Raw genomic sequence first — 27630 nt, forward strand, 5'->3', positions numbered from 1 at the left:
ATTTGTGTATTCTAAGTATCTTTTCTCAGTCTATGGTTTGTCATTTAACTTTGTGTTTGGTGTCTTTTGTGATATAAATTTTTTTTTTAATTGAATGCAGCCCTAAGCGTCAGTATTTCGTTTATGAGTTTTCCTTTTCTTTTTTCACATATGGTTATTTTTCAAGGAAAGCATATTTGTATTCCAATTTTTTTTTTTTTTTTTTTTTTTACTTTCAGATAACTACCAAGTTGCCTTCCAGACTGCCTGTACATTCTCTTACCCTAGTGATGAGATATATGAGAATGTAGATACTGGGGAAGAAACCCCAATTAAAGTGGATATTACATGGATTCTTCTGCTGCGCTATTATATTCACCTGCAAAGAATTAATAATATGAGCAAACTGCTAGGTAGGCCTTTTCTGTGTTAAGAAAGAATATATTCCTTTCCAGGAATATATTGTTTAAACTTATTGTTTAAGTCATATTTCTTATTTAGAATTATAAAATACTTTTGACTTCTTTCTGAGTGAACTCTCATCAGAAGATGGAAATTTTAGGGGTTCTTAAACTGAGATACGTGGACCTTTGGATAGAACTGTATTTCAATGTATTTGAAAACGTCCTTAGAAGGAGGCATCCAGAGGCATCCCCCAAGACTGCCAAAGTGGTGTGGGGGTCAAAACGGTTAAGAATCAGAGTGACCATAATGTGACAGCTTATAAAATGAACAAGGTGAAATTTTGGCTTTAAGGAGAGAGTGTTCCAGTATCCAGTATGTAAAGGGGAAGATAGGATATTTAACTCCACGAAGTTTTGGATTTTATTCAGTTTTTTTTTCTTTTAAATCATTGATTTAAAGATCTAAAGAATATCCAGAAAAACGTGTATAATCTGCTTTAAATCAGTTCCTCCTATGTTTTTGTGACAATGTGTTTATCTGTGGCCATAAAATTGGTGATTCAGTGTTGCTTATTGGCAAACAGTTGGAAAAGACAGGTTGACCATGCCAGTGCCCAGTGATGGAGAAGCCAGCAGGGCAAATAGGCCGAGTCACGGGGTGGCTCAGCATGGTTATTGGGAGTTAGCGATGGGATGGACAAGCACTCAGAAAGGTGTTGGGTAGAAGGTGCATTGTGATGGGGCCAAGAGTTCAATGTCAAGGAAGTGGACATGAGCCAGCGCAGCAGGCCCTGGTGATGCCCTCCCCCTTATCAACTCAGCTCACTTCTGGATTCACCTGCTGGGGCTTCCCATGTCAATCGCCCACATTTTACTGCTTTCTGCTCTGGGCTTTCTCAGAAGTTACTACGGCCCAGCATGCAGGCAGGACAGCCTGGAAGTACCAGGGATTCCACACACTCAGCAGTAACCTGAGGTAGGGAACTGGTAGATAGTTGTAACATTGATGGAACAATGTTACATGTTTTTTCCAGGAGGTCCTCAGCAGGACTGAGCCCTCCTTGTCCATAGCTGTAGCCCTTTCATAACTCAATCTCATTGGCTCTTTTCTTCTCTCTATCACACTTTTCCTGTTCTCTCACTTGACATCGGTTTTCAAATAAATTACCTGCACCTACATTTTTGCTTTAAGTTTTTTTTGGGGGGAAAACCCAAAATAAGACAGCTAGATAGAATATTTTGCATTGCTAAGCTTGGCCAGAAGCAATTCTATTAGTGTATAAGCTTGAAAAATGGAGGTGGGGATATACAGGAATAAAGTTAATGAGTAAAGGCCAACAATATTGAGACCATTTTGTTATCTAACATGACTCTATATTAGTGTTTTGGTTTTTTTTTTTTTTTTTTCTTTAAGCATCTCTGAAGCCAGGATCTGGAATGTCTTTGCCAGGTGACACACTTCTCACTTCTCTTTTCAACTCTGGATTGATTTTGCGCCAAAAAGAAATGCATTTTTTCCTTAAAAGATTCTTACAGCTATATTCTTCTTCTTGTATTGATGAATTTCCAAAAGAACTATTTCAAGTCATAGAAAATCCATCTTTTCCAGAAAAATTCTTATATGACTCATCAAGCAAGGTAATGTTTCAAAACGTTATATGTTTCTGTAACACTTCTTAGAATCATCCTTATATTTCCGAAAGAAGCACATTAACCTCAATGCTGGCACAAAGGTTTCTAGTTCCCTCAGAGTTCCTGGGAAGGCTTGTTTCTGTTTTACCAGAGAGAGGCCAACCAGACATCCTGGATTTTCTGTTTTCTTATGTCCTGTTCTGCTGCTCTCATAAATCTTCAAAATGTCTCAGAATTTTCTATATTCCTACACATAACAGTATCTCTCAGGGAGTCATTTTGCCAAGAAGTTATACAAATTTCAATATAATCACCCTATAAGAAAACTAGACTGAGTTTCTAAATCTATGCCCAATTTCTGTACCTTTGTTTTACACATGTAATTAAAAAAATGCATTCTGTGTATTTTTTGCAATCATGATTGTGATAAATAGTAAAGGGAAGGTTTTTTAAGTAAAGTTAAAAGCTTGAAGGTTTGTTTTTTTTTGAGGGCGGCAAGTGTTATTAAATTGGATGGGCTTTCCCAAAATATGTAATATGGAAACTTCTTTTAAGTTACCTATTGAAGAGACATAAAAAGAGGAGTATGAATGATTTTTTTTTTTAAGCTACTGGGGTCTTGAATAATAGTAGTTTTAAAATAAACTATCAAAATGGATGAATTGGAAGACACAGAAAAAGTACAGAGTTTTAGTAAAAATAGAGATTTGTTTCAAATTTGTTATATTCAACAAGCATATGTTGAATACTAACAATATGCCAGATACTTTTATCTGGTAGAGGAAGCGGGAATGGATAAGGCATAGTCGCTGTGCATAGTTCTGGTGTGGTAGCAGAGAGAGATGGGTAGAGTTATAGCACAAAGGAAAATTGCAGCACTTCAGGGATGCTTTTAAAGAGAAAATGGCAGGGTTAACAGCAGAAAGAATATGAAAATTAAAATGTTATTTCTACTGTCAATAACGTGTAGGGCTGATGGGCAAAGTGTAAACGAAAGGCAGTTATCCAAGAAAGAGCTGATGAAGTAACCAAGCTTATGACCATAGGAATGGAAAGGAAGAGATGGATGTAAAAGATATGGCTTCAGTAAAATTGAAAACAAAACAAAACAAAATAGCTTAGTGACCCTGTGTAGATGGAAAGTGAAGACAAGAGAATGATCAATGTTTATTTCATCATTTGGAACCTCTGTGATCATTAGAGCATGGTAACACCATTAGCAGATACAGTGGAGGCGAGAGGGTGAGAATGTTTGTGGAGAAGGTTGGTATGTTCAGCTCTGAGATACAGAGTTTGAGATACTAGAAAACTTAAGAGGACATAACGTAAGTTTTCAATATGTATTTGTGAAATGAATAAATCAAGTCATTTGCGTAGAATTCTTTCTAAAATAGGAAAATAACATTCATTTATTTTGAATTATCTTGACTTTGGACTTCACCATACAGTACTTTAATTTTTATAATTATAGACTTGCCCATACCAGACACGTTCATGTTTCTGTTTTCAACTATCCGAGAGAAGTGACCTGAAAATGTGGCTTGTTTCAAATGGGAACCTTTTCTCATTTTATCCTACTGGAGTATAGTAACCTTATGTTTGGGGTAAATAATAATAAAATTTTTTTTTTAAATCATTCTTTGGAACAAGAGAGTAGGGTGACTGTGAATAAACTGTGATTTTAAAAGTAGTGGAAAGACCTACTAAGGAATATTTAAGAATTCAGTTAAAGAAGTGATCCTCAATTGGGGTTATGGAGTTGGCCCCAGGGCAGTGTATTGGAATCCACATAGGAGGATTTTTCAAATTACTTTCTGGATTCTGGGGTATTGGGATGGCCAATACTCAGCATCTCCATTTCCTGCCCCAGATTCTAAATCTTTGAGAAATAAAAGAGTAAGCCATGGTGGAATTAATAAATATGCAACTTTATGAATCACAAAGTTGATATTGTAGGATACGGTTTATATTTACTGGTAAATGGTCTCCCTAGTCGTGATTAGCAAAGTTTACAGTTCTACCAATCCAGGCTTGGGGGTTTTGGCAGGGAGAGGGATCATTACAGGCCTACTTAAAATCTGTGGGGACAGAAACCCTTTAAAATCTGTTGCATGAAGGAGCAGAGACTGTTCACTTCCTACAAACAGTATGCTCATAAGCAGAGAGAGCAGAATAATGCATATTCAAAATTCTTTTTCTCAGATTCACCAATGAAGTAATTCTCTTGAGGGAGAGGAGTGAGAGGAGGTGGAAAGGCCAGGAATGTATCATTGATGTCTGGCCCTCCACAGTGCAGGAAACTGTGGAGTGGGGTCACATCGTTTCCATCTAACACCAGAGTCTGGTTCACCCATCCTCGGGACCGAGACTACCTTGAGGTTTACTGCCACATGTCCCAGACGCTTCAGGTGTTTTGGAGTAGGGGAGAGAGAATGGGAAGGTTGAGAACTATAGTTTCAATGGATGTATTCTTGTGAATATTTTATAAGAGTTTGGAAACTAATATGTGTGATTTCGTAAATACTGTTCTGAAAGGAGCTTTGCTTGAATATTTCAGTATTAAGGGCAGCCCATCATTATCCAGTTCCTAAGGATGATGCTGCAAACGTACAACCTTGAATACAGTGTAAATATCAATACATGTGATATTTCGAATGGTAGCAATATTATCAAAGAGTTGTTTCACCTGCTCTTTTGGGGGGGGGGGGGGCGGATATAATTAGTGTAACACTCTCCCAGGATAATCAGCTCCGGAGATCACTGTCACTTGCCTGACAGGTGCAAGCCACCTAATCATGTGTTTGTTTCACTGGGGTAGACAGAAAACGAGCGTAAAGCCTTTGGATTTTTAAAAAAATATCCTCCAAGCTTGGCTGATTTTTATAAAAACATTTTTGAGCCTTTAATCACTCAGGAGGCTATTTCAGTCAAACTCTTTCCATACTTTGATACAACCTGCTTTTCCTCCACAAAGAAGTAGATGCATTTCCAGAACCATCATTGCTACATGTCATGCTCATCAGCTTTGTGAAGCTGTATGTTGTCAAGTCTATTGAAGCTTTGTGATGGAAAAACAAAAGTGCTAAACAAATTACATTAAAAATTCCCCAAACCAAAAAGGACATGATTAAAATGCTGCACAGTGCTGAGTTATTCATGTTTAGACCGTGACAGACTGTGTAAGGTCAAATATTTCATTAGTGCAAAGTGATTTGTTGGTTATAGGACGTTGTGAACAAGAGTGCTTCTGGTAGGTCTGTTGTTTCATTCCTTTCAAACAATAAATCAAACATATAAAAAGTACCAGTGTATAGCCCATTGACTAGCTTATGTAATTAATCCCATTAGCAATTAGATATTATATTTTTTAAAGTGAATAGAAAATTCATAATATAAATATAAATATAAAAAATATTTATAGGACATTCCATCCAAAAACAGCAGATTATACTTTCTTCTCAAGCGTGCACGGAACATTCTCCAGGATAGATCACATCTTGGGTCACAAATCAAGCCTCAGTAAATTTAAGAAAATTGAAATCATATCAAGCATCTTTTCTGACCACAACACTATGAGATTAGAAATCAATTACAGGGAAAAAAACGTAAAAAACACAAACGCATGGAGGCTAAACAATACGTTACTAAATAACCAAGAGATCACTGAAGAAATCAAAGAGGAAATCAAAAAATACCTAGAGACAAATGACAATGAAAACATGATGATCCAAAACCTATGAGATGCAACAAAAGCAGTTCTAAGAGGGAAGTTTATAGCTATACAAGCCTACCTCACGAAACAAGAAAAATCTCAAGTAAACAATCTAAAGGAACTAGAGAAAGAAGAACAAACAAAACCCAAAGTTAGCAGAAGGAAAGAAATCATAAAGATCAGAGCAGAAACAAATGAAATAGAAACAAAGAAAACAATAGCAAAGATCAATAAAACTAAAACCTGGTTCTTTGAGAAGATAAACAAAATTGATAAGCCACTAGCCAGACTCATCAAGAAAAAGAGGGAGAGGACTCAAATCAATAAAATTAGAAATGAAAAGGGAGAACTTACAAGAGACATCACAGAAATACAAAGCATTCTAAGAGACTACTGCAAGGAACTCTATGCCAATAAAATGGACAACCTGGAAGAAATGACAAATTCTTACAAAGGTATAACCTTCCAATACTGAATCAGGAATAAACAGAAAATGTGAACAGACCAATCACAAGTAATGAAATTGAAACTGTGATTAAAAATCTTTCAACAAACAAAAGTCTAGGATCAGATGGCTTCACAGGTGAATTCTATCAAACATTTAGAGAAGAGCTAACACCCATCCTTCTCAAACTCTTCCAAAAAATTACAGAGGAAGGAACACTCCCAAACTCATTCTATGAGGCCACCATCACCCTGATACCAAAACCAGACAAAGATACTACAAAAAAAGAAAATTACAGACCAATATCACTGATGAATATAGATGCAAAAATCCTCAACAAAATACTAGCAAACAGAATCTAACAACACATTAAAAGGATCATACACCATGATCAAGTGGGGTTTATCCCAGCGATGCAAGGATTCTTCAATATATGCAACTCAATGGATGTAATACACCATATTAATAAATTGAAGAATAAAAACCATATGATCATCTCAATAGATGCAGGAAAAGCTTTTGACAAAATTAAACACCCATTTATGATAAAAACTCTCCAGAAAGTGGGCATAGAGGGAACCTACCTCAACATAATAAAGGCCATATGTGAGAAACCCACAGCAAACATTCTCAATGGTGAAAAACTGAAAGCATTTCCTATAAGATCAGGAACAAGACAAGGATGTCCACTCTCACCACTATTATTCAACATAGTTTTGGAAGTCCTAGACATGGCAATCAGAGAAGAAAAAGACACAAGAGGAATTCAAATTGGAAAAGAAGAAGTAAAACTGTCACTGTTTGCAGATGACATGATACTATACACAGAGAATACTAAAAATGCCCCCGGAAAACTACTAGAGCTTATCAATGAATTTGGTAAAGTTGCAGGATACAAAATTAATGCACAGAAATCTCTTTTATTCCTATACACTAATGATGATAAATCTGAAAGAAAAATTATGGAAACACTCCCATTTACCATTGCAACAAAAAGAATAAAATACCTAGGAATAAACCTACCTAGGGAGACAAAAGACCTGTATGCAGAAAACTATAAGACACTGATGAAAGAAATTAAAGATGATACAACCAGATGGAGAGATATACCATGTTCTTGGATTGGAAGAATCAATATTGTGAAAATGACTGTACTACCCAAAGCAATCTACAGATTCAATGCAATCCCTATCAAATTACCAATGGCATTTTTTATGTAACTAGAACAAATCATCTTAAAATTTGTATGGAGACACAAAAGACCCCGAATAGCCAAAGCAGCCTTGAGGGAAAAAAACAGAGCTGGAGGAATCAGGCTCCCTGACTTCAGACTATACTACAAAGCTACAGTAATCAAGACAATATGGTACTGGCACAAAAACAGAAACATAGATCAATGGAACAAGATAGAAAGCCCAGAGATAAACCCACACACCTATGGTCAACTAATCTATGACAAAGGAGGCAAAGATATACAATGGAGAAAAGACAGTCTCTTCAATAAGTGGTGCTGAGAAAACTGGGCAGCTACATGTAAAAGAATGAAATTAGAACACTCCCTAACACCATACACAAAAATAAACTCAAAATGGATTCCAGACCTAAATGTAAGACTGGACACTATAAAACTCTTAGAGGAAAACATAGGAAGAACACTCTTTGACATAAATCACAGCAAAATCTTTTTTGATCCACCTCCTAGAGTAATGGAAATAAAAACAAAAATAAACAAATCGGACCTAATGAAACTTCAAAGCTTTTGCACAGCAAAGGAAACCATAAACAAGATGAAAAGACAACCCTCAGAATGGGAGAAAATATTTGCAAATAAATCAACGGACAAAGGATTAATTTCCAAAATATATAAACAGCTCATGCAGCTCAATATTAAAGAAACAAACAACCCAATCCAAAAATGGGCAGAAGACTTAAGTAGACATTTCTCCAAAGAAGACATGCAAATGGCCAAGAAGCACATGAAAAGCTGCTCAACATCACTAATTATTAGAGAAATGCAAATCAAAACTACAATGAGGTATCACCTCACACCAGTTAGAATGGGCATCATCAGAAAATCTACAAACAGCAAATACTGGAGAGGGTGTGGAGCAAAGGGAACCCTCCTGCACTGTTAGTGGGAATGTAAATTGATAAAGCCACTTTGGAGAACAGTATGGGGGTTCCTTAAAAAACTAAAAATAGAGTTACCATATGACCCAGCAATCCCACTACTGGACATATACCCAGAGAAAACCATAATTCAGAAAGACACATGCACCCCAATGTTCATTGCAGCACTATTTACAATAGCCAGGTCATGGAAGCAACCTAAATGCCCATCAACAGATGGACATAAAGAAGAGGTGGCGCATATATACAATAGGATATTACTCAGCCATAAATAGGAATGAAATTGAGTCATTTGTTGAGACGTGGATGGATCTTAAGACTGTCATACAGAGTGAAGTAAGTCAGAAAGAGAAAAACAAATATCATATATTAACACATGTATGTGGAACTTAGAAAAATGGTACAGATGAACTGGTTTGCAGGGCAGAAGTTGAGACACAGATGTAGAGAACAAACGTATGGACACCAAGGGGGGAAAACTGCGGTGAGGTGGGGATGGTGGTGTGCTGAATTGAGCAATTGGGATTGACATGTATACACTGATGTGTATAAAATTGATGACTAATAAGAACCTGCAGTATAAACAAACAACAAAAAAAAAACAACTAATACTAAACTTTCTTTGGATTATTTTTATAGAAATATGTTAATATAAATGTTTCAGACATTACATGAAATTTCTAAAAAAAAGAGCACTCAGTGTATAGCCCATCGACTAGCTTATGTAATTAATCCCATTCGCAATTAGATATTACGTTTTTAAAAAGTGAATAGAAAATTAAATGCCCTATTTTAATATTGATTTCTGTTATAGTTTATTATTATTAGGCCATCATGCTAATAAACACTATATATATTGAAATAGAAGGTATTTGCTTTTTATTTTTCTCCACTTAGCTAGTTATTAAATATGAATTCTTTGCTAAAATAGTCAGAACCTCTGAAAGGTGCTCAGATATGAAAAAATGTGAGAATTTTTTTCTGAATCAATTATTTACCTGATTTTTTGTGAACTGCCTGACATAGAATTAATCTTTATTAAGCACTTTTAAATGATTATTTAACCCTAATAATCTTATTTATTATGCATTTTGGTCATGTTTTTAGCATCGTAGTGCTAATAAATGAGGATTCTGGCTTATCATATCCCTTTATGATAGTCTCTAGATATTTTAAAATAGTTTTCACCTTTGATATTACCTTTCAGTCCAGACATGTTTTTTCTTTTATTGGTAGACAACTTGAAAGGTCAATGTATTTATTTCTCTCTTTATTTTTATTTTGAAGACTTTGCATTGACAGTCTTCTATTGTGTCTTGAATAGACTCAGAAATGGAAGGTACAAAGTGTTATAGAAACACCAGGCATTTGTTTCTAGCCACTGACATGTTCCCTTTGGTCACCAAGCCTTTGAGACACCTTAGATGTCAAGAGTTTAGTAGAAGAACTGCTTTCCAGCTACCATGCTGTAATCTTGGGAATAACAAGAAATTAATTTTGAAAATAGTTTGTTCTCCATTGAAGAAAAGCCTTTATAGAGTTGAGATATTATTATCAGCATTATTATCTCTCTGGCTAGACTCTTATTTTGTTGATAGCATTCATGCTTTACTTTCTTAGCTACCTTAAAAATCTAAGTAAATATTTTATGAAGTTGCCAATTGCAGTCTACACATTTTTGTTTCTTGAAAACTCCTGATTCAGGGACCAAGTTCCATCAGATGAGCTGGGCCCAGATCCCCAAGACTAAACTTACAAATCAGCTACATTCATTTAAAGAGGGAATGAGAGTAATGGATTTTAACCTCTTAGAGCAAAAACTCTGTCTTATTTTGCATATGGTACTGCAAAGAATGCTATTGGAAAGTAGATAATAAATTGTAACCAAACCCTCAGTATATTCACCAGTGAATAAACAAGAAGAAAAGTAGAAGATGTTCTTAGACCACATGGTGACCTTGAGACTGAAATGATAGCATGGACATTTTCCCTCTAGATCTTTACTCTTGAATATTCACCAAAGTGGAAGATATTTGTTGAGTTCACTGGGTTTTGAAATAAATTTTTTCTATGAAAGAATCTTCTCTGTGGTAATCAGGGGCAGTTTTAAGACCTACATCCATAAAACAACCTGAGATGATTCCCCAAGTTTTCCAATAGTCAATATTGAATGAAAATTGAATGAATGTTTTAAATATTGAATAAATTCATTACCAGCAATTAAGCTGATGTTTCTGTTTGTTCCCCAGTTAGGAACAACTGACAGTTCTCTACACTCCAATTTATCATTAAAACTCTTTGCCAGCCCATCATATGGAGATGTGATGTCCTCAGTTGTAGCAACACAAGCTTTAAACAAAGAACTTTGCTTTCAGTGGTACATTCCTCCCCTGGAAAAACCTCCAAAGGAAACAGAACCTATGGTATGTAATATAATTATAAAGCTAAATCTTACAATTGGATATAAAGTTTAATGAAGCCATTATAACTTAAAGAGTAGAGAAGATCTTCTTATCATATAGACAGAAATATACAGCAATTTAGAATCTATGTTGTCTAGCAGAATGAATGTTAAATAATTAAGAGATCCTGGGAAAGCTGGATTCATATTGATCATTTTCCTTTTTCCTGAACTTAAAGAGAAACTTTCCAATGTGTCACCATTACATATGATGTTTAATATTTTTTTGTAGTTATCCTTTATCACATTAAGGAAATTTTTTCCTATTCCCACCTTAATAGGAAGTTTTATCATGAATATTTTACTGTATCTATTAAGAGGATTTTATCATTTATCTCTTTTAATATAGTAATTGATTTTATAATATTAAATCAGCCTTGTGCTCCTGAGATAAACTCAAATTGGTCATGATGTATTCATTTTACTAGATTCAGTTTGCTAATGTTTCATATTGAATTTTTGCCACTGTTTTCAAGAGTAATATTGGACTATAATTTTTCCTTTTTGTGCTATCCTTGTCAGATATTTTCTGTATGAGGCTTTTGCTAGGCTCATAAAATGTGTTGATAAATATAACCGTGTTTTTCTGTTCTATAGTGAAGTTTGTGTAAGTTTGGAGTAACCTTTTTCCTCAGATATTTGCTAAGAGCTCATCAATAAAGCCCTTGTGTTTTTGTTGTGAGATAATATAAGACTAGTGATGTAATTCTCCATAGTTAGAGGCAGTCTTTAAGCAATAGTACTAATGTACCGGTTATCACAGCTGGTATCAGTTCTGACTGGGCTAATATCTGTTGTAATGGTTAGTGCCTTTGTCAAACCAAGTTTTAAGTATTCTAACTATCACCCCTGTTTATAGAACATTGGGATTTTCTATTTCTTCTTGAGTCAGTTTTGCTTAAGTTGCTTTTTCTGGGAATTTTCCCATTTTATTTAAAATTTCTCTCATATTTTTAAGCTATCTGGTGTATTTGTAGTGAAGTATCCCTTTTCACACCTTATATTGCTTATTTGTGCATTTTTTTCTTGGTCATTATCACCAGAGATTTCTCATTAATTAGTTTTATTTCGTTAACCCTAAATATCTTTCTTCTACTGTTTTTTTCGTGTGTGTGTGTGTTCTTTTCCTAACTACTGACTTCTTGAGATAGATATTAGCTCAATATTTAGTTCTTTCTTTTCTAATCTATGCATTTTAAGGCTATCAGTTTCTCTCTAAATATTGCTTTGGCTTCATCCCACAAGTTTTATTATAGTATTGTCATCATCTTTCAGTTAAAAATAACTTTTAAAGTTTCCATTGTGATTTCTTTGACTTGTGGGTCACTTCAACATATGTTTCTTAAGTTACAAACTATATGAAGCTTTTCTAGTTATCTTTTGTTATTTATTCGTAGATTATTTTGTTCTGTGGTAATAAAAAAATGCTCTGTATGATTGATATTTGTAGAAGCTTGCTTTTTTTTTGCCAGGAAGGTGTTTATTGTGTAAATATTCCATTGCTCTTAAAAAGAATGTGCTCTCCTCAGTTGTTGAGGCAGTGTTGATATATGTCCAATAGGTTAGTTTGTATATTCTTGTTCAGATACTCTATATTCTTGGTGATTTTTCTATTTTTGTTTGAAAATCAAAACAAAAGATCCCACATGCCTCGGTGGGATTTATTTTTTTTAAATCAATTACTGTTGACCCTTGAACAACATAGGAGTCAGGGTGCTGACCTTCCTCACAGTTGAAAATCTATGTGTAACTTTACAGTTGGCTCTCCATATCCACATTTTGGATTCAGTCAGCCATGGACTGTGTAGTATAATCATACGTATTTATTGAAAAAAATTCTCATAAAGTGGGACCTGTGCAGTTCAAACCCGTGTGCTCAAGAGTCAACTGTACTGAGATTTTAACATTTAATTCTCTCACTGAGATTGCTGTTGTTTTGTTCTTTCTTGTAGTTCTGTCAAATTTTACTTTACCTAATTGGAGGCTTTGTTCTTAGGTGCAAACAGATTAATAAGCATTGTGACTTCTTGGTGAATTCAGTGACTTCTGACCTTTTCGTAATAATGATATTTCCCTCATAAAGCCTGCCTTGTTTGATATTACTAGAGGAAAGTGACTTTCTTGTGGTTGTTATTTTCATAATATTTCTTTTTCTAACCTTTTGCTTTCAACCCGTTTGTGTACTTGTGTTTTAATTTTTTTTTCAAAATATTTATTTCTTTGGTTGTGCCAAGTCTTAGTTGTGGCACATGAGATATTTCATTGCAGTGCTCAGGCTCTTCATTGCAGTGCACAGGCTTCTCTCTAGTTGTGGCATGCAGGCTCCAAAGCGCACGGGCTCAGTAGTTGCAGCATGCGGGCTTAGTTGCCCCGCAGCATGTGAGATCTTAGTTCTCAGGGATCGAACCCGAGTTCCCTACATTGGAAGGTGGATTCTTAACCACTGGACCACCAGGGAAGTCCCTTAATTGTATTTTTAAATAAAGGTATACACTTGGATATTTTAAAATACAGTCTGACAATATTGTATTTTGACTAGAGAAGTTAGTCCATTCACACTTAATGTAAATAATAATATATTTGGTTTTAAATCTACCATATTATTTTGTGTTTTCACTTGTCTCAGATTTTCTGTTTTCCTCAGGTTTTCTGTCTTTCTCCCTTTTTTGGGATTGATTACTTTTTTCATTCATTTGTCCTCGCTGAACTTTGAAATTATGCATTCTTTTGCTGTGCTTTTAGTGGTTACCCTCAGGACAACATATCAAAGTCTAAAGTTTCTTTCTTTTTTTTTTTTTTTTGAAAGATTTATTTATTTTTGGCTGTGTCAGGTCTTGGTTGCGGCACATGGGATCTTCGTTGAGGCATGTGGGATTTTTTTCGTTGCAGTGCGCAGGCTCTTCATTGTAGTGTGCAGCCTTCTCTCTAGTTGTGGCATGCGGGTTTTCTGTCTCTAGTTGTGGCTCTGGGGCTCCTGAGCGCGTGGGCTCTGTATTTGTGGCACATGAGCTCCAGAGCGCATGGGCTCTGTAGCTTGTGGCGCGTGGTCTCTAGTTGAGGCGCGCGAGCTCAGTAGTTGTGGCGCACGGGTTTAGTTGCACCGCGCCATGTGGGATCCTAGTTCCCTGACCAGGGATCGAACCGGTGTCCCTGCATTGGAAGGTGGACCACCAGGGAAGTCCCTGCATTCTTTGCCACTGGACCACCAGGGAAGTCCCAGTCTAAAGTTAATGAATGATCTTTATTCCTCTAATGACTTAAATGATATTATTGTACATTTTCTTTTTTTAACCAAAATATTATTTTTAATTGTTTTATACAAGAGTTATTTTCCTTTAGAATTTTCTACATATTCATCATTTGCTTTGCTTTCTACTCCCTCTTGCATTTTAGACATTCCATTTAGGATCAACTTCTTTCTGTTGAAGTACATATTCTGGAATTTCTTGTGGTGAGCATCTTCTGGAGGCAAACACTCTCAATTTTTGTTTGCCTGATAAATATCATTGTTTTACATTTATCTGTGAAATGAATTTTTATGGAGTAAAGAATTAAAGATTGGAAATTATTTTCTTTCAGTACATTCAGAATGTCATCTACTCATTTCCATTGTTCTCTTGAGAGTCAAATTGTTGTTGCTTTAAAAATATTCTGACTTCTTTCATGAGCCACTTTTGAGACTTTGTCCTTGCACAGTTTTACTGGGAATGGTTTTCTTTTATTTATTTTGCTTACATTAGTGTAGTGGTTAAGAACACAGACTCTAGAGCCCTCAGAATGGAGCAAATCAGACTCCTGTTTTGAATCCCAGTTCTGTTACTTAGTAATTTTGTAACCTTCAGTAGATTAGTTAACTTTTCTGTATCATGGGTACCCTAGACATAATTGTGTAAACCCTCGACCTAAACAGTAGTTATCATTTATTATTCTTATGTGAAATGATTTTCACATTATTATGCTGTTTGAAAGTTTAATAACTTCAAATACACATGTAATACAGTTGGTAAGCATTATTTTAAAGCACCTTTTAAAGTTTACCAACAATATCTCCTTATACACACTTTAGCTGCCAACAATGGGCAGAAGAGAGAGTAAACTCTGCCTAACCAGCAAAAATTAAAGTGCATAGCAAATAGGAGAAAAAACTTAGTTTCTCTCTAAATGCTGGTTACAAATTTGTATCACATACGAAACTCCTTATTTTAATGTTTATTATCTTTATCTAACTCTATATCTGTATCCATATCTATGTTCATATACATGTATAGACATTTGCAACAGGGCTAACTGGGGAGCAGGAAAGGGGGCAAGTATTTGGGAGCAGTTCAGTATCAATGCCTGAACTCTGGGAGGTAGAACAGTGATTCCGATTCTAGGAGAGTCTTGAAGAGTCAAGCTTTTAAAAATGGGACGGGGGTCTAACTACCACCTTTTGCAGAGGAACCTTCCACTATAGCACTCCTTTGATTACTGCTGTCTCTAAGAAGAGCCTCAGGCTCTTTCCCATAAAACATTTGCCATATAGTTTTACCCTATTCAGTACTTTTTATCTGTGTTTTTTGCCTCCTACCATGGTCTGGCCCTGTACTTCCTACCTCTTGAGCGCTGTCCCCTCTAGCTATGGCTCTGGTAACTTCTGCTGCTCCTTGCCTCGTGTGAACCGTGTCAGGTGGGGAAACCTCCAGAGCCCACCTCTCTTTGCTCTCAAGCACGCTTCTCCCAATAGCCTCTTCATTCTTCTTCCTTAGGCTGGCAACCTGCTGCTAACTCTTGGTCAGTTATACATCCCTCCTACTCATACAAAAAAGAGAAACTTGAACACATCACTCCCCAGAAACATTTAATGCTATTTCTCATATTTTGAAAGTACTCTCCTTCCCACCCTTTCCATACCCAATCCTTGCCAGATATTTCATGTACATTTTAAAATAATAAATCTGTGGTCTCTTTGGGGGAATTTAGTGCAGTAGTTTTCAAACCAAAGTTCCAAGAATACTCATGGGTCATGGAGTCAATATAGTGTGTCATGAATAGTATCTTTTTAAAGAAATTAAATATAAGAAGGCAATATCAGAATGCATCACACACAGTAAGTGAAAACGTTGTTTTCTGAAACTTTTGTTTCATGACAGATACTGTTAAAAAGAACATTTCTAGATTGACATTCGGCATCCTGAAGAATTTCTTTACTTGCCGGCAAGAGAACCAACAAGGTGTGATAAAAGAGTATATCCATTCAGAAAGGGTGTGGAAGGATGACATTGTTGGGAAACAGACTGTTTACCCAAATAGTTAGTTTTAAAAAATGAGGAACAAAGTATAAAGTTCATTTCACAAGGTTGTAGAAATATCACATCCCTATCAGTCTGGGGCAGGATGATCTTGGGAGTTAATGTTAAGCCTGCATCTGTGGCTGATAATTAGAATAACGAGGTTTCATGAATCAACAGCCATGTCTGACAATTAGCATGGGCGCATGAACTGGTGTCAGACAGAGATTAGAAGTGGAGCACCAACTAACAAATTCTGATTTAAACAGGTTGCTTGAGTGATTTGCGTAAGCCACAAAGGCACGGAACACTCAAGTTTTTTTTTAATTAATTAATTAATTTTTGTCTGCACTGGGTCTTCATTGCTGCGTGTGGGCTTTCTCTAGTTGTGGCGAATGGGAACTACTCTTCGTTTTGGTGCGCAGGCTTCTCATTGGGGTGGCTTTTCTTGTTGTGGAGCACAGGCTCTAAGTGTGTGGGCTTCAGTAGTCATGGCACGTGGGCTCACGGGCTCTAGAGCGTAGGCGCAGTAGTTGTGCGCGGACTTAGTTGCTCTGCGGCATGTGGGATCTTCCTGAACCAGGGCTCAAACCTGTGTCCCCTGCAATGGCAGGTGGATTCTTAATCCCTGCACCACCAGGGAAGCCCCCAGAACACACAGTTTTCCTATCTTAGTTCAGGGACATTTTTCCCCCTTTGAAAGTGAGTATGTATGTATTGGGTCATGATAAAAGATTCAGTTGCTGCCGTAAATGTCAGCTACCAAATCAGGAAACGCTGACTTGGGAGGGCTAGATCTTCTCAGACCTAAGAGTCTATGTTTTCAGAAGACAACATTGAAATTTGTGTGATGCTTTAAATATTCATGTATGTGAGTATTCATCTAGTTATTATCTTAGACCTTTAGTGTAGAGTTTAATGTTGGAAAAACTGGGTGAAGCTCATGAAACCCATAAGACAATAGCAATAATGAACACCAGTTTAGAGCTTACTGTGTTCCAGGTATTCTGCTTCATTAACTTCACAGCAACTCTATGAGGTAGGTACAGTCGTCCCTCAGTATTCACAGGGGATTGGTTCAGAACCCCCTCAGATACCAAAATCCACAGGTGTCCAAGTCCTTTGTATAAAATGACATAGTATTTGCATATAAACTATGCACATCCTCCTGTATACTTTAAATCATCTCTTCATTACTTATAAAACCTAATACAATGTAAATGTTATGTAGATAGTTACCAGCACATGGAAAATTCAAATTTTCATTTTTGGAACTTTCTGGATTTTTAAAAATATTTTTGATTCACGGGATGTTGAATCCACGGATGCCGAACCCATGGATCCAAACGGCTGAGTATTATCATTAGCCCCATTTTACAAAAGAGGAAACTGAGACCCAGGATGGGGGAATGCTAGTTGACAATGAATCAGGATTGGAGCAACTCAACACATTGTTGAGTTGGAGGGAAGCAAACGACCGCAAAGGCTGTTGTGTTGAAGGCAGCTGGACAGCCCAAGGCATGTTCTTCAGAGGCCACAGAAGATGTAGGCAGACAAGCATGATCAAGTGCAAGAAGTCTGATCAAGCAAAGCACTGAAAAGGAAGACTCCATCTGGCAAAGTAAAAACAGAAACTTGGATAGAGCTGAAATAGTTCTTGGAGATAAGTTTATTCAGAAGTCCAGCCAGTCTGGGAACAAGAAATATGGAGCCAGTGCTCTTTTCTGGAGGGCTTTAAATCCCTAAGAAGAGCAAGACTCTATTTCAGGGTCCCAAAGAAACAGGCTGTGCATTCAAGACAAGCTCAGGCCTAGCTGGGTAGTGAAAGATGAGCTAGGGTTCCTGGGAAAATTATCAAGTCTTAACAAAAGCAAAAGCCCAGTGTTATCAACTTGGATGTCAGGAGTGCTATAACTTAGAGATCATACGGATGCCCAGGACCTCCCTCTGAGGTCCTCTGGATTCTGCGACTTGTTGGCTAAGTGATTAACTAGAGCCTGGTCCTGCAGATGGGGCCCAAAATTACATCCAGCTTCTGGAAGCTGGGGAAGACAGAAGCTGCATAAATGAGGCAGGCATCTGATAGTCCCTGGCCCTTGCAGAGTGTGGTCAGGAAACAGCCCCGCTGGCATCCCCTGGAAGCTCATTAGAAGTGCAGAATCTCAGGTCTCACTTCAGACCCACTGGATCAGAATGTTCGTTTTACCTGCACAGTTTAGAATGTGCAAGTAATGTATGCACACTTAAGGCTGAGAAGCACTGGTCTAGGCTGGTGCTACCAGTGAACTTACAGCTCTCATGATGACTCTCCAAGAAGGTACTCCATTGCCAGTTTATATAGTGGGCTCTGTTGGTAACCTCTGACTTTTGGTATCACCCAGGTCAAATGTCAGAACTGAAAGGAAACTAGGAGAACACTTAATCGACATTCTCATTTTACAGATGAGGAAGAAAAGTTCCACAGAGGTAAAATGACTTGACCAATACCACAACTCATTAGTGACAAAAATAAGAATGGAACCTAAGTCTTTTCATTCTTAATATTGATTTCTTTACAAACCACATATAGCTCAACTGCTTACTAACTAATGAATAAAGTATTTATTGAGTGCATACTATGTGCCAAGCATTTTGTTAGGTGATTAAGATATCAAGATGAGGAAATTACAAATCAGCTCTATCTAGTGGAAGAGGGATTTGTCTTTCACTGTTCCTGGGCTGTGAGGACAAGATGATTTTTTCTTTTTCTTTCTTTCTTTTTTTTTTTAATTGAAGTAAAATTGTTTTACAATATTGTATTAGTTTCAGGTGTACAACATAATGATTCCACATTTGTACACATTACAAAATAATCACCATGAAAAGTCTAGTTATCATCTGTCACCATACAAAGTTGTTACAGTAGTATTGACTATATTTCCTATGTTGTATATTACATCCCTGTGACTCATTTATTTTGAAACTGCAAGTTTGTACCTCTTAATCTCCCCCCATCGATTTCACTCATGCCCCCAACCCCTCTCCCCTCTGGCAACCACAGGTTTATTCTCTGTACCTATGAGTCTGTTTCTGTTTTGTTACATTTGATCATTTGTTTTGTTTTTTAGAGTCCACATGTAAGTGAAATCATGTGGTATTTGTCTTTCTCCATCTGACTTATTTCACTTAGCATACTACCCTCTAGGTCCATCCATGTTGTCCCAAATGGCAAGATCTTGTTATTTTTTTATGGCTGAGAAATATTTGATTGATTGATTGATATATTGATAACTATATATGTGTGTGTATATATATATATATATATATATGTATATATATTGTTTTGAATTAGTGTTTTTTCCAGAAGTGGAATTGCTGGATCATATGGTAGTTCTATCTTTAATTTTTTGAGGGACCTTCATACTGCTTTCCATAGTGGCTGCACTAATTTACATTTCTACCAACAGTGCATGAGACTTCCCTTTTCTCCACATCCTCATTAGCACTTGTTATTTGTTCTTTTTTATAATAGCCACTCTTTCAGGTGTGAGGTGAGCATTGTGGTTTTGAGTTTCATTTCCCTATTAATGTTTGATGTTGAGCATTTTTTCATGTGCCTGTTGGCCATCTGTATGTCTTCTTTGGAAAAATGTCTACTCAGATTCTCTGTCCATTTTTTAACCAGGTTGTTTGTTTGTTGCTTTTTTTGAGCTTGAGTTGCATGTGTTCTTTGTATATTTTGGATACTAATGCCTTATCAGGTATATCACTTGCAGATATCTTCTCCCACTCAGTAGGCTGTCTTTTCCTTTTGTTGATAGTTTCCTTCATTGTTCAGAGGATTTTTAGTTTGATGTAGTCCCATATGTTTATTTTTGCTTTTGTTTCTCTTGCCTGAGGAGATGGATCCAAAAAAACATTGCTAAGACCAATGTCAAAGATCATACTGCCTGTGTTTTCTTCTAGGGGTTTTATGGCCTCAGGTCTTAGATTTAAGTCTTTAATCCATTTGAGTTTATTTTTGTATATGGTGTGAGAGAGTAGTCTAGTTTGATTCTTTTGCATGTAGCTGTCCAGTTTTCTCAACACCATTTATTAAAGAGGTTTTTTTCTTCCCCATTGTATATTCTTGCCTCCTTTGTTGTAGATTAGTTGGCCGTATAAGTGTGGGTTTATTTCTGGGTTTATTTCTATTCCGTTCCATTGGTCTATGTGTCTGTTTGGGGGCCAGTACCATACTGTTTTGATTGCTATAGCTTTGTAGTAGAATTTGAAATCAGGGAGCATGGTATCTCCAGCTTTGTTCTTCTTTCTCAAGATTATTTTGGCTCTTTGAAGTCTTTTGTGGTTCCATACAAATTTTAGAATTATTTGTTCTAGTTCTGTGAAAAATGCCATTGGTATTTTGATAGGAACCGCATTGAATCTGTAGATTGTCTTGGGTAATATGGTCATTTTAACAATATTAATTCTTCCAGTCCATGAATTCAGTATGTCATTCCATTTGTTTCTGTTGTTTTCAATTTCTTTCATCAGTGTCTTTTAGTTTTCTGAGTACAGGTCTTTTACCTCCTTGGTTAGACTTATTCCTAGGTATTTTATTCTTTTTGATGCAATTGTAAAGAGGATTGTTTTCTTAATTTCTCTTTCTGATAGTTCATTGTTAGTGTATAGAAATGCAGTGTATTTCTGTATATTAATTTTGTATCCTGCAACTTCACTGACTTCATTTATGAGTTCTAATAGTTTTTTGTGGTGTCTTTAGGATTTCTATATATAGGATCATGTCATCTGCAAACAGTGACAGTTTTACTCCTTCCTCTGTAATTTGGATACCTTTGATCTTCTTTTCTTATCTGATTGCTGTGCCTAGGACTTCAAATACTGTGTTGAATAAAAGTGGTCATAGTGGGCATCCTTATCTTGTTGCTGATCTTAGAGGAAAAGCTTTTCACCATTGAGCATGATGTTAGCTGTAAGTTTGTCATATATGGCCTTTATTATGTTGAGGTATGTTCTCTCTATACCCACTCTGTTGAGAGTTTTTATCATAAATGGACATTGAATTTGTCAAAAGCCTTTTCTGCATCTATTGAGATAATCATATAATTTTTATTCTTCAGTTTGTTAATGTGGTGCATCACATTGATTTGCAAATACTGAATCATCCTTGCATCCCTGAGATAAATCCTACTTGATAATGATGAACATACAAGGCAGTTTTAAATATAGTATTCCTCAGTGTTCGTCAAAACCATATCACTTCTTTCCATTGAAAGAAAAGAGTATTTTCAGAAGTGAATAAAGGAACACTGGAAATTTTATCATGGGCGCATTGCCTCCTGAAGAATCCAGTCCTGAGTATGCAAGGTTATATAACTTATCCTTGAGGAGTAACGACAAGTTGGGAATAGAACTAAGCACTATTATCAACTAAGAACTAAGTGGATTAGATGAGGACAGGCTGGGGGATTAGATGGAAAGCTGGTTTGGGATTAGCAGCAGGTCCAAGAGAATATAGAAAATGAGGTATCCAGGAAGGATAAGGAGCCAGTAGTGATCATGGGGCTAAAAATGACAACAGTAATGCTCTAAATACTGCTTAAAGCACTTTACGTTGACTCACTCAATCCTCACCCTGATCCATGGGATGGGGATTACCATATCTTAATTTTACAAATGAGAAAGCAGAAGCATAATGTTTTAATAATTTGCCCAAGATCACACAGCCAGTAAGTGGTGGAGGCGAACCCAGGCACCCCGGCTCCAGAGCTCTGGCTCACAACTATGCGAGTGAGTTTAGTGTTTTATTGTTTAAATATTGACCTCCTTTATTCAAGTGAGTTCTGATTTCAGACTAAAGGAGAGACCAAGATACCCAGGAGCAGCTTCCTGGGTCCTCTCTCTGTGGGTCATGAACTGCCGAAATACGGTGAGATATCTTGGTTTCAAGAAAGCTGCTGTCTTACCTGGGAGAGGAGGCTTTTGTACCTCTCTGATCATGTAGTCAAAACCAGGCGTGAGCCAGACTCAGTGAGAGAAGTGAAGGTAACAATAGAATTCGGATGTAAATCATCAACACGCGCATTTTCTACAAAAGATGCTGGTTAGCTGGCTGCCTCTTTGTGTGTTTCAGACCCTAAAACAGGGCTACAATCGCTATTTAGGTTTCACCAAGGAATAATTCCATGACTTCAGTCCCCGAGATGATTAACAAGGTTGCAACAGACTAAAATTAACCCTGAACTTTCATAGGAGTTTAAGGCCTTCTATGTCTGACAAAAATTAAGCATCATTTTAATGCTTAATTCATTGTTGCCTAGGCATAGAATTCTAGGTTGAAAATTACTTTCCCTCAAAATGTGGGTGGCACTGCTCCATTATCTCTGGCAATCCTGCACTGCTGTTGAGAGTTCTGTTCCCATTCTGATTCCTAGTTCTTTGTGACTTTTTTCCTCTGGAAACTCTGAGGATCTGCCCTCTGTCCCCTGTGTTCTAAAATTCCATGATGTGCCTTGGTGTGGGCATTGTGCTGGATTCTTAGGGTGCCCCTTTCAATATGTGAAGTATATTCTTCAGTTCGTGGAGACGTTTTTCTTTGATAATTTCCTCCCTCTGATGATCTCTGCACTTTCTGGAATTTCTGTTATTCAGATATTGAGCCTATTAGATTGAATGTTTACTTCTCTTATCCTCTTTCATTTTAATAGCACTGTGTTCTTATTTCATAGATGCAATATTGGCCTTTCTCTCTCTGAGGATATTAATTATGGTTTCAGTGATGTTTTCTTCTGCTCTCTATCTTGTATTTGATTCTCCAAATTCTTTTCTTACATTAGTTTTGGTCTCTACCTTTCATTTCATGTCTAGTGACCCTTGGCTGTCTGTTCATGTTTGAGGCACTGAGAAGCATACTGAGTCAGGCTTATGGGCTTTTAGCCTCATTGCCGGGTGACTGTGGGAGCTAGCAGCTTCATTGGTGGATCCTGAAATGTCAGTATCTGTAGGTCTTTTCTCTTCATCTGGTAAATTTCCCCAAAGAGGACTCTTTTAGACTACTGCTTAGTTTTCTATGTGTTCTGGGCAGGGGCTGGAGTGGGGTAGAGGGATGTCTCTTGTTCAGAATATAGACTTTCACTTCATTCCAACGTTTTCAGTTCAGCACCCCACCTCTGGAATCTAATGTCCCTTCTGAGCATAGATCTTTGATTTAACCTCAGCAGAGAGAAAAATGGAAGAAGTTTGGCTAGCAGAGGAGAGGCAGGGAAGGAGGGAGGGAGTCTCCTGGTTGGATGGACTCGGAGAAGGGATGGGAGGGAGGTTGTCCCCAAGGCTTTCGAGGTTCTTGGTCGTGCTTGTTGTTGGCAGCCCCTCTGAAGGCAGGTGGGACACAGCCTCTCCTCTCTGCTGACTAAGCAGAGGTGCTTTCAAATGTTTCAGGTGCTTTCAAAATGTTGCTAACATCTCTCATCTGCTTCATTTTCTCTCTTGCTTCTGTCTTTGTGGATTTATGCCTTTAAGAAAAAAAAATCCCTTCATTCTTTTTTTCTTGGCCACACTTCAGGTGGCTTGCAGGATCTTAGTTCCCCCACAAGGGATCAAACCCATGCCCCCTGCAGTGGAAGCACAGAGTCCTAACCACTGGACTGCCAGGAATTCCCAAAATCCCTTTACTCTTATTTTAGTTTGATTTGTGAGGAAGCGGAGATAAATGCATACATTCAATTAGTTAATTTTGGCTGTCAGCTCTGGACCTCAGCTTTCTTGGAAGGACTTAAAGCAGACCACCTCTAAGGTCCTCTGAATCTCAAATACTGTGAATTCATGATTGTAAATAGGTGCTGTAGAGTGTGGGACTGACTCTAAGAATTTTCAGAGTTCAAACATCAGGGAAATTACTAAAGCATGAGTCATTAGGAGAAGTTTCATCTTAGAGATGGGGGCTGGTAAGTTGTGTGTGGTTGGAATACACGGAGAGAACAGGAAGGGAACAGCATAAGTGAATGCACAAACGTACCTATGACCACCGATGGGAAAGGGGCATATGGAGAAGGAACAAGAAACAAAGTTGGATATTCACCAGGTACAATATACATTAGAACTTGTTGCAGAGGGCCTTCAGAGGCTGAAATTTAAACTTAACTGCAGTAAGAAGTGTCAGTCATCAAAAATAATATAACCTTGGTACCAACTAGCATTTATTTTCATCTCATAACCTTTGCACAATTCTTATTTATATCATTTCTCTTTAAAGTGAATTGGAAACAAACAAACAAAAAAACCTCATTTTTCTCTTCCAAAGAAAAACCTTTTAAAGTATAATGACACTATTTTGAGAACCGATGCTGCAGTTTTTGAGGCAAAGTGTAAGTTTGATGTAACATTTTATATGTCTTTTAACTTTCTTATAGGTGTTATTGTTGTATGCCTATAATATGAAGCCCCTGAATATTTCAGATGTTACATCTACTGCTTACAACAATGTATATGTTGGCTCTTTCTGGGTTCCACTAAACAGGCAAGTAAAGATGGATTATCCACAGCTCTTTGCTGATACTTTCATAATATTGACTGTTTCAGTAATATACAAGGTAAATCACAGGCGAACTTTTAGAAGACATTTTTGGAAAAGTCTTCCTTTTACTTAGCAGAGTATGATATTGCAGTGGGTAAGAGCATGAACTCTGAATTCAGCCTGTTTTGGTTCAAATGCTGGTTGTGCCCCTTCGTATCTTCCTATCTCAGCAAACTTGACCAGGTTACTTAACCTCTCTGTGCCTCAGTCTCTTCATCAGTAAAATGGGAATAATAATAATAGGACCTAGAGTTGTTGGAGGAATGGTTTCAGGTACTTCATAAAGATTACAGACAGTACAAAGATGTTGTCTGTACTATATTTTGCCTGTAGTTTGGGGTGTGTTTTAAAAAGAACTTAATGTGGCTCTGTATTAAGTTGCAAAATTAAGCCCAGACTCCACCACCATCCTGGTCTCACCCTTTCCTCTTTGACCAGTCCTATTTTATATTGTTCCCCAAGTCAAAAGCCTCTGCGTCAGCCACTCTGTTTTCCTCCCTCTCCTTCAAACCGGGGATGGAGACTCTAATTTCTGCTCATGCCTGGTTTCTCTCTTTTCTGATTTCACCTTACCAAATTCCTTGTTTGTCTTTCTCTTTTTTTCTTTGCTTAGTTAATTTAGTTTTGTTTTTGTTTTTTTGCGGTACGTGGGCCTCTCACTGCTGTGGCCTCTCCCGCTGTGGAGCACAGGCTCCGGACGCACAGGCCCAGCGGCCATGGCTCACAGGCCCAGCCGCTCCGCGGCATGTGGGATCCTCCCAGACCGGGGCACGAACCCATGTCCCTTGCATTGGCAGGCGGACCCTCAACCACTGCGCCACCAGGGAAGCCCTAGTTAATTTAGTTTTGATTCCATTGTTCATTGCCCTTGCGACCTCAGCCTCCATTTCCTCATTTCTGAGATGGAAATAATATTTCGCCTACCTTTTGGAGTTACTGTCAGGATCAGGCCAGACAGTGTATGCATATACTTTGTATGCATGTATAACGTATGCAGATACTTTGAAAGGCTGAAAGCACTGGGCAAGTGTCAAGTCTCATCATGGCCTCCTGTGTCTGTCAGTGTTAGCTCTTTGCCCTGCTCACCACCTACTGAGTGCAGGGACTTGGCGCTTCTCCATCCTCACCTGGAGAGTCTGGTTCCTGGTCCTTGATTTCCATTTTGAAGAACTCTTTTCTCTTTGGCCTCTCCATGAAAGAGAATAAAACAAGAGATGTTTCAAGAGCTGGCATACTTTCAATTATTCAGTCAACTTTCTTTTTCTTTTCCTTTTTAAAATTTTTTTCAGTGTCATGGTGGAAAATCTTAGACAAAGGACTATACCAGCACAGCTAAGCCACAAAGTTAGGAAATTATGTTCTTTCCTTGTACATCCAGAAACATGGCAGAATTTTTTTTTTCAGAACCACATGATGAAAATGATTATAATTTCTGCAGAGCAGAATGTAATCAAACTGACAGGATTCTTGTTTTACTCCAAAAAGTTCTGGATTTTCATGTGTTTATGATCAATGGTAGGGTGACTAAAGTTAGGGACATGCCCCTGTCACTGAGGCTATCATAGAGGAAGTTGCCTGACAAACGTTCATCTGATTCATCCCTTGGTGACAGTATTTCTCCCACCCAGGGTGGAGTTCCTTGTGTTCTTATGAGGGTCACGATCAGTCTATGGGGAATTGCTCTTGTTGATCAGCCTATAGAAGGCAAAGGAAGAGCATGCTGCGGGAAACTGGGGAAATCGATGTTCCTGCATTTGCTCCTGATGTCGTTTTGCTTTTTTGCATCATCTCCTTCATTTTCATAAAAATTCCCCTCCGCCCCTGCATGGAGACCCGCACACCCACGCACGAATATGTGCGCACCTGCGCTCTACGTGCCTGTATCCTAGAGTCACTGGGAGCCCTGCAGGTGGCTCTTCGCCTCCCTCAGCTGTTTCAATGCTTTTCCAGCTTCTGACTGCATTCACTAGTTAACCTCTGTCTCCAGCGCCTCCATGGTTCACTGGACCGTGGCTCCAGAAGCTTTCTGTCCTGCGCACGATTGCCAGTGCGTCCTCTGCCCTCTTCCTCGGCTTTAGCTTTTCCTTTTTACTTGATTCTTCTCCCTGCCCCCACTCCCCACACAGTACATGTCACTGTGTGGGCTCGTTGACCCGTCTCTTAGAGCCATTGCTGACTTGTCCTAATTCTTAGCTTCAGGCCAGCCAGCCAATCAGAGCGTGGCACTGAGTTTAAGTAGGAGTAGATCTTCTGTCATTGCCTGGTGTTTCTTTGCCCATGTAGATATTTATTTTCTTTATTTTCATCTTAAGCAAATATTTTGGATGTCTACATTTTTTTTTGCTTTGTGTCTTTGCCAGTTTATAATTATAAATCTGTCTGAGCATATAACTAGATCATAAACACTATGCAGGTGAGAATTGTGTCTCTGTTCTCATGTCTCTTGAATGAAGGAATGATTGAATGATGTTTGGGGATGCCAGAAATCTAAGTGTTAAATAACTAAGCACTTACTTTACATGTTTTATTGATTCTGGGAATAAATGAATGCCTTACTTAACTTTTCAAGTAAAATGCATGCATGTTTGTTATTTTTAGAGTTATTTCAGTTCACGAGAAATTATCTAATCTTACGCAAATCGCTGAAATATCATTGCCTACAACTCCTAAAGTTACTTCAAATGAAAATGTATCTCAAGTAGAAGAAACAGAAGAGGAATCAATTGGTAAAGAAATGGAAGTAGGTTATTAAATAATGGAAAATTTTATTGCCATTGCAGGATGGATGTCATTATACATAATTAAATTATTTTTTACTTTATCAGAGCATAACTATGTAACTAAACTTGAACAGTGTGGTTCTTCTGGCCTGTACTTTCTCTACTTAGAGTACCAGATATAACCCAACTTTTGGACACATAAGTAATGTTTTCTTCAAAGCTCTTCTAAGCATACCAATTATAAGAAACTGATGGTAAATGAAAACAAAGCCAATCTAGATAAATCATTCAGATATAACCATGAATCCTAAGAAACAATGCTC

General features: G+C 37.4%; 1 protein-coding gene across 1 annotated transcript; it reads left to right on the forward strand.

Moving 5' to 3' along the window:
- On the forward strand, positions 1–27489 carry LOC132434331 (cilia- and flagella-associated protein 54-like). Its single transcript, XM_060025989.1, has 6 exons — positions 1–392; positions 1798–2021; positions 10552–10725; positions 24424–24530; positions 27186–27313; positions 27413–27489. The coding sequence occupies exons 1-6, from the start codon at positions 377–379 to the stop codon at positions 27487–27489; spliced, it is 726 nt and encodes a 241-aa protein (XP_059881972.1). The 5' UTR covers positions 1–376.
- Positions 27490–27630: the final 141 nt, after the last annotated feature.

The sequence above is a fragment of the Delphinus delphis genome, chromosome 11 (genome assembly GCF_949987515.2).
Source record: "Delphinus delphis chromosome 11, mDelDel1.2, whole genome shotgun sequence".
Taxonomy (NCBI): domain Eukaryota; kingdom Metazoa; phylum Chordata; class Mammalia; order Artiodactyla; family Delphinidae; genus Delphinus; species Delphinus delphis.

Excerpts from the sequence above, each read along its gene's own strand:
- LOC132434331 (XM_060025989.1), top strand. Across the intron at positions 2,022-10,551 it reads TATATGACTCATCAAGCAAG|TTAGGAACAACTGACAGTTC; the intron begins GTAATGTTTCAA and ends TTTGTTCCCCAG. Across the intron at positions 10,726-24,423 it reads CAAAGGAAACAGAACCTATG|GTGTTATTGTTGTATGCCTA; the intron begins GTATGTAATATA and ends ACTTTCTTATAG.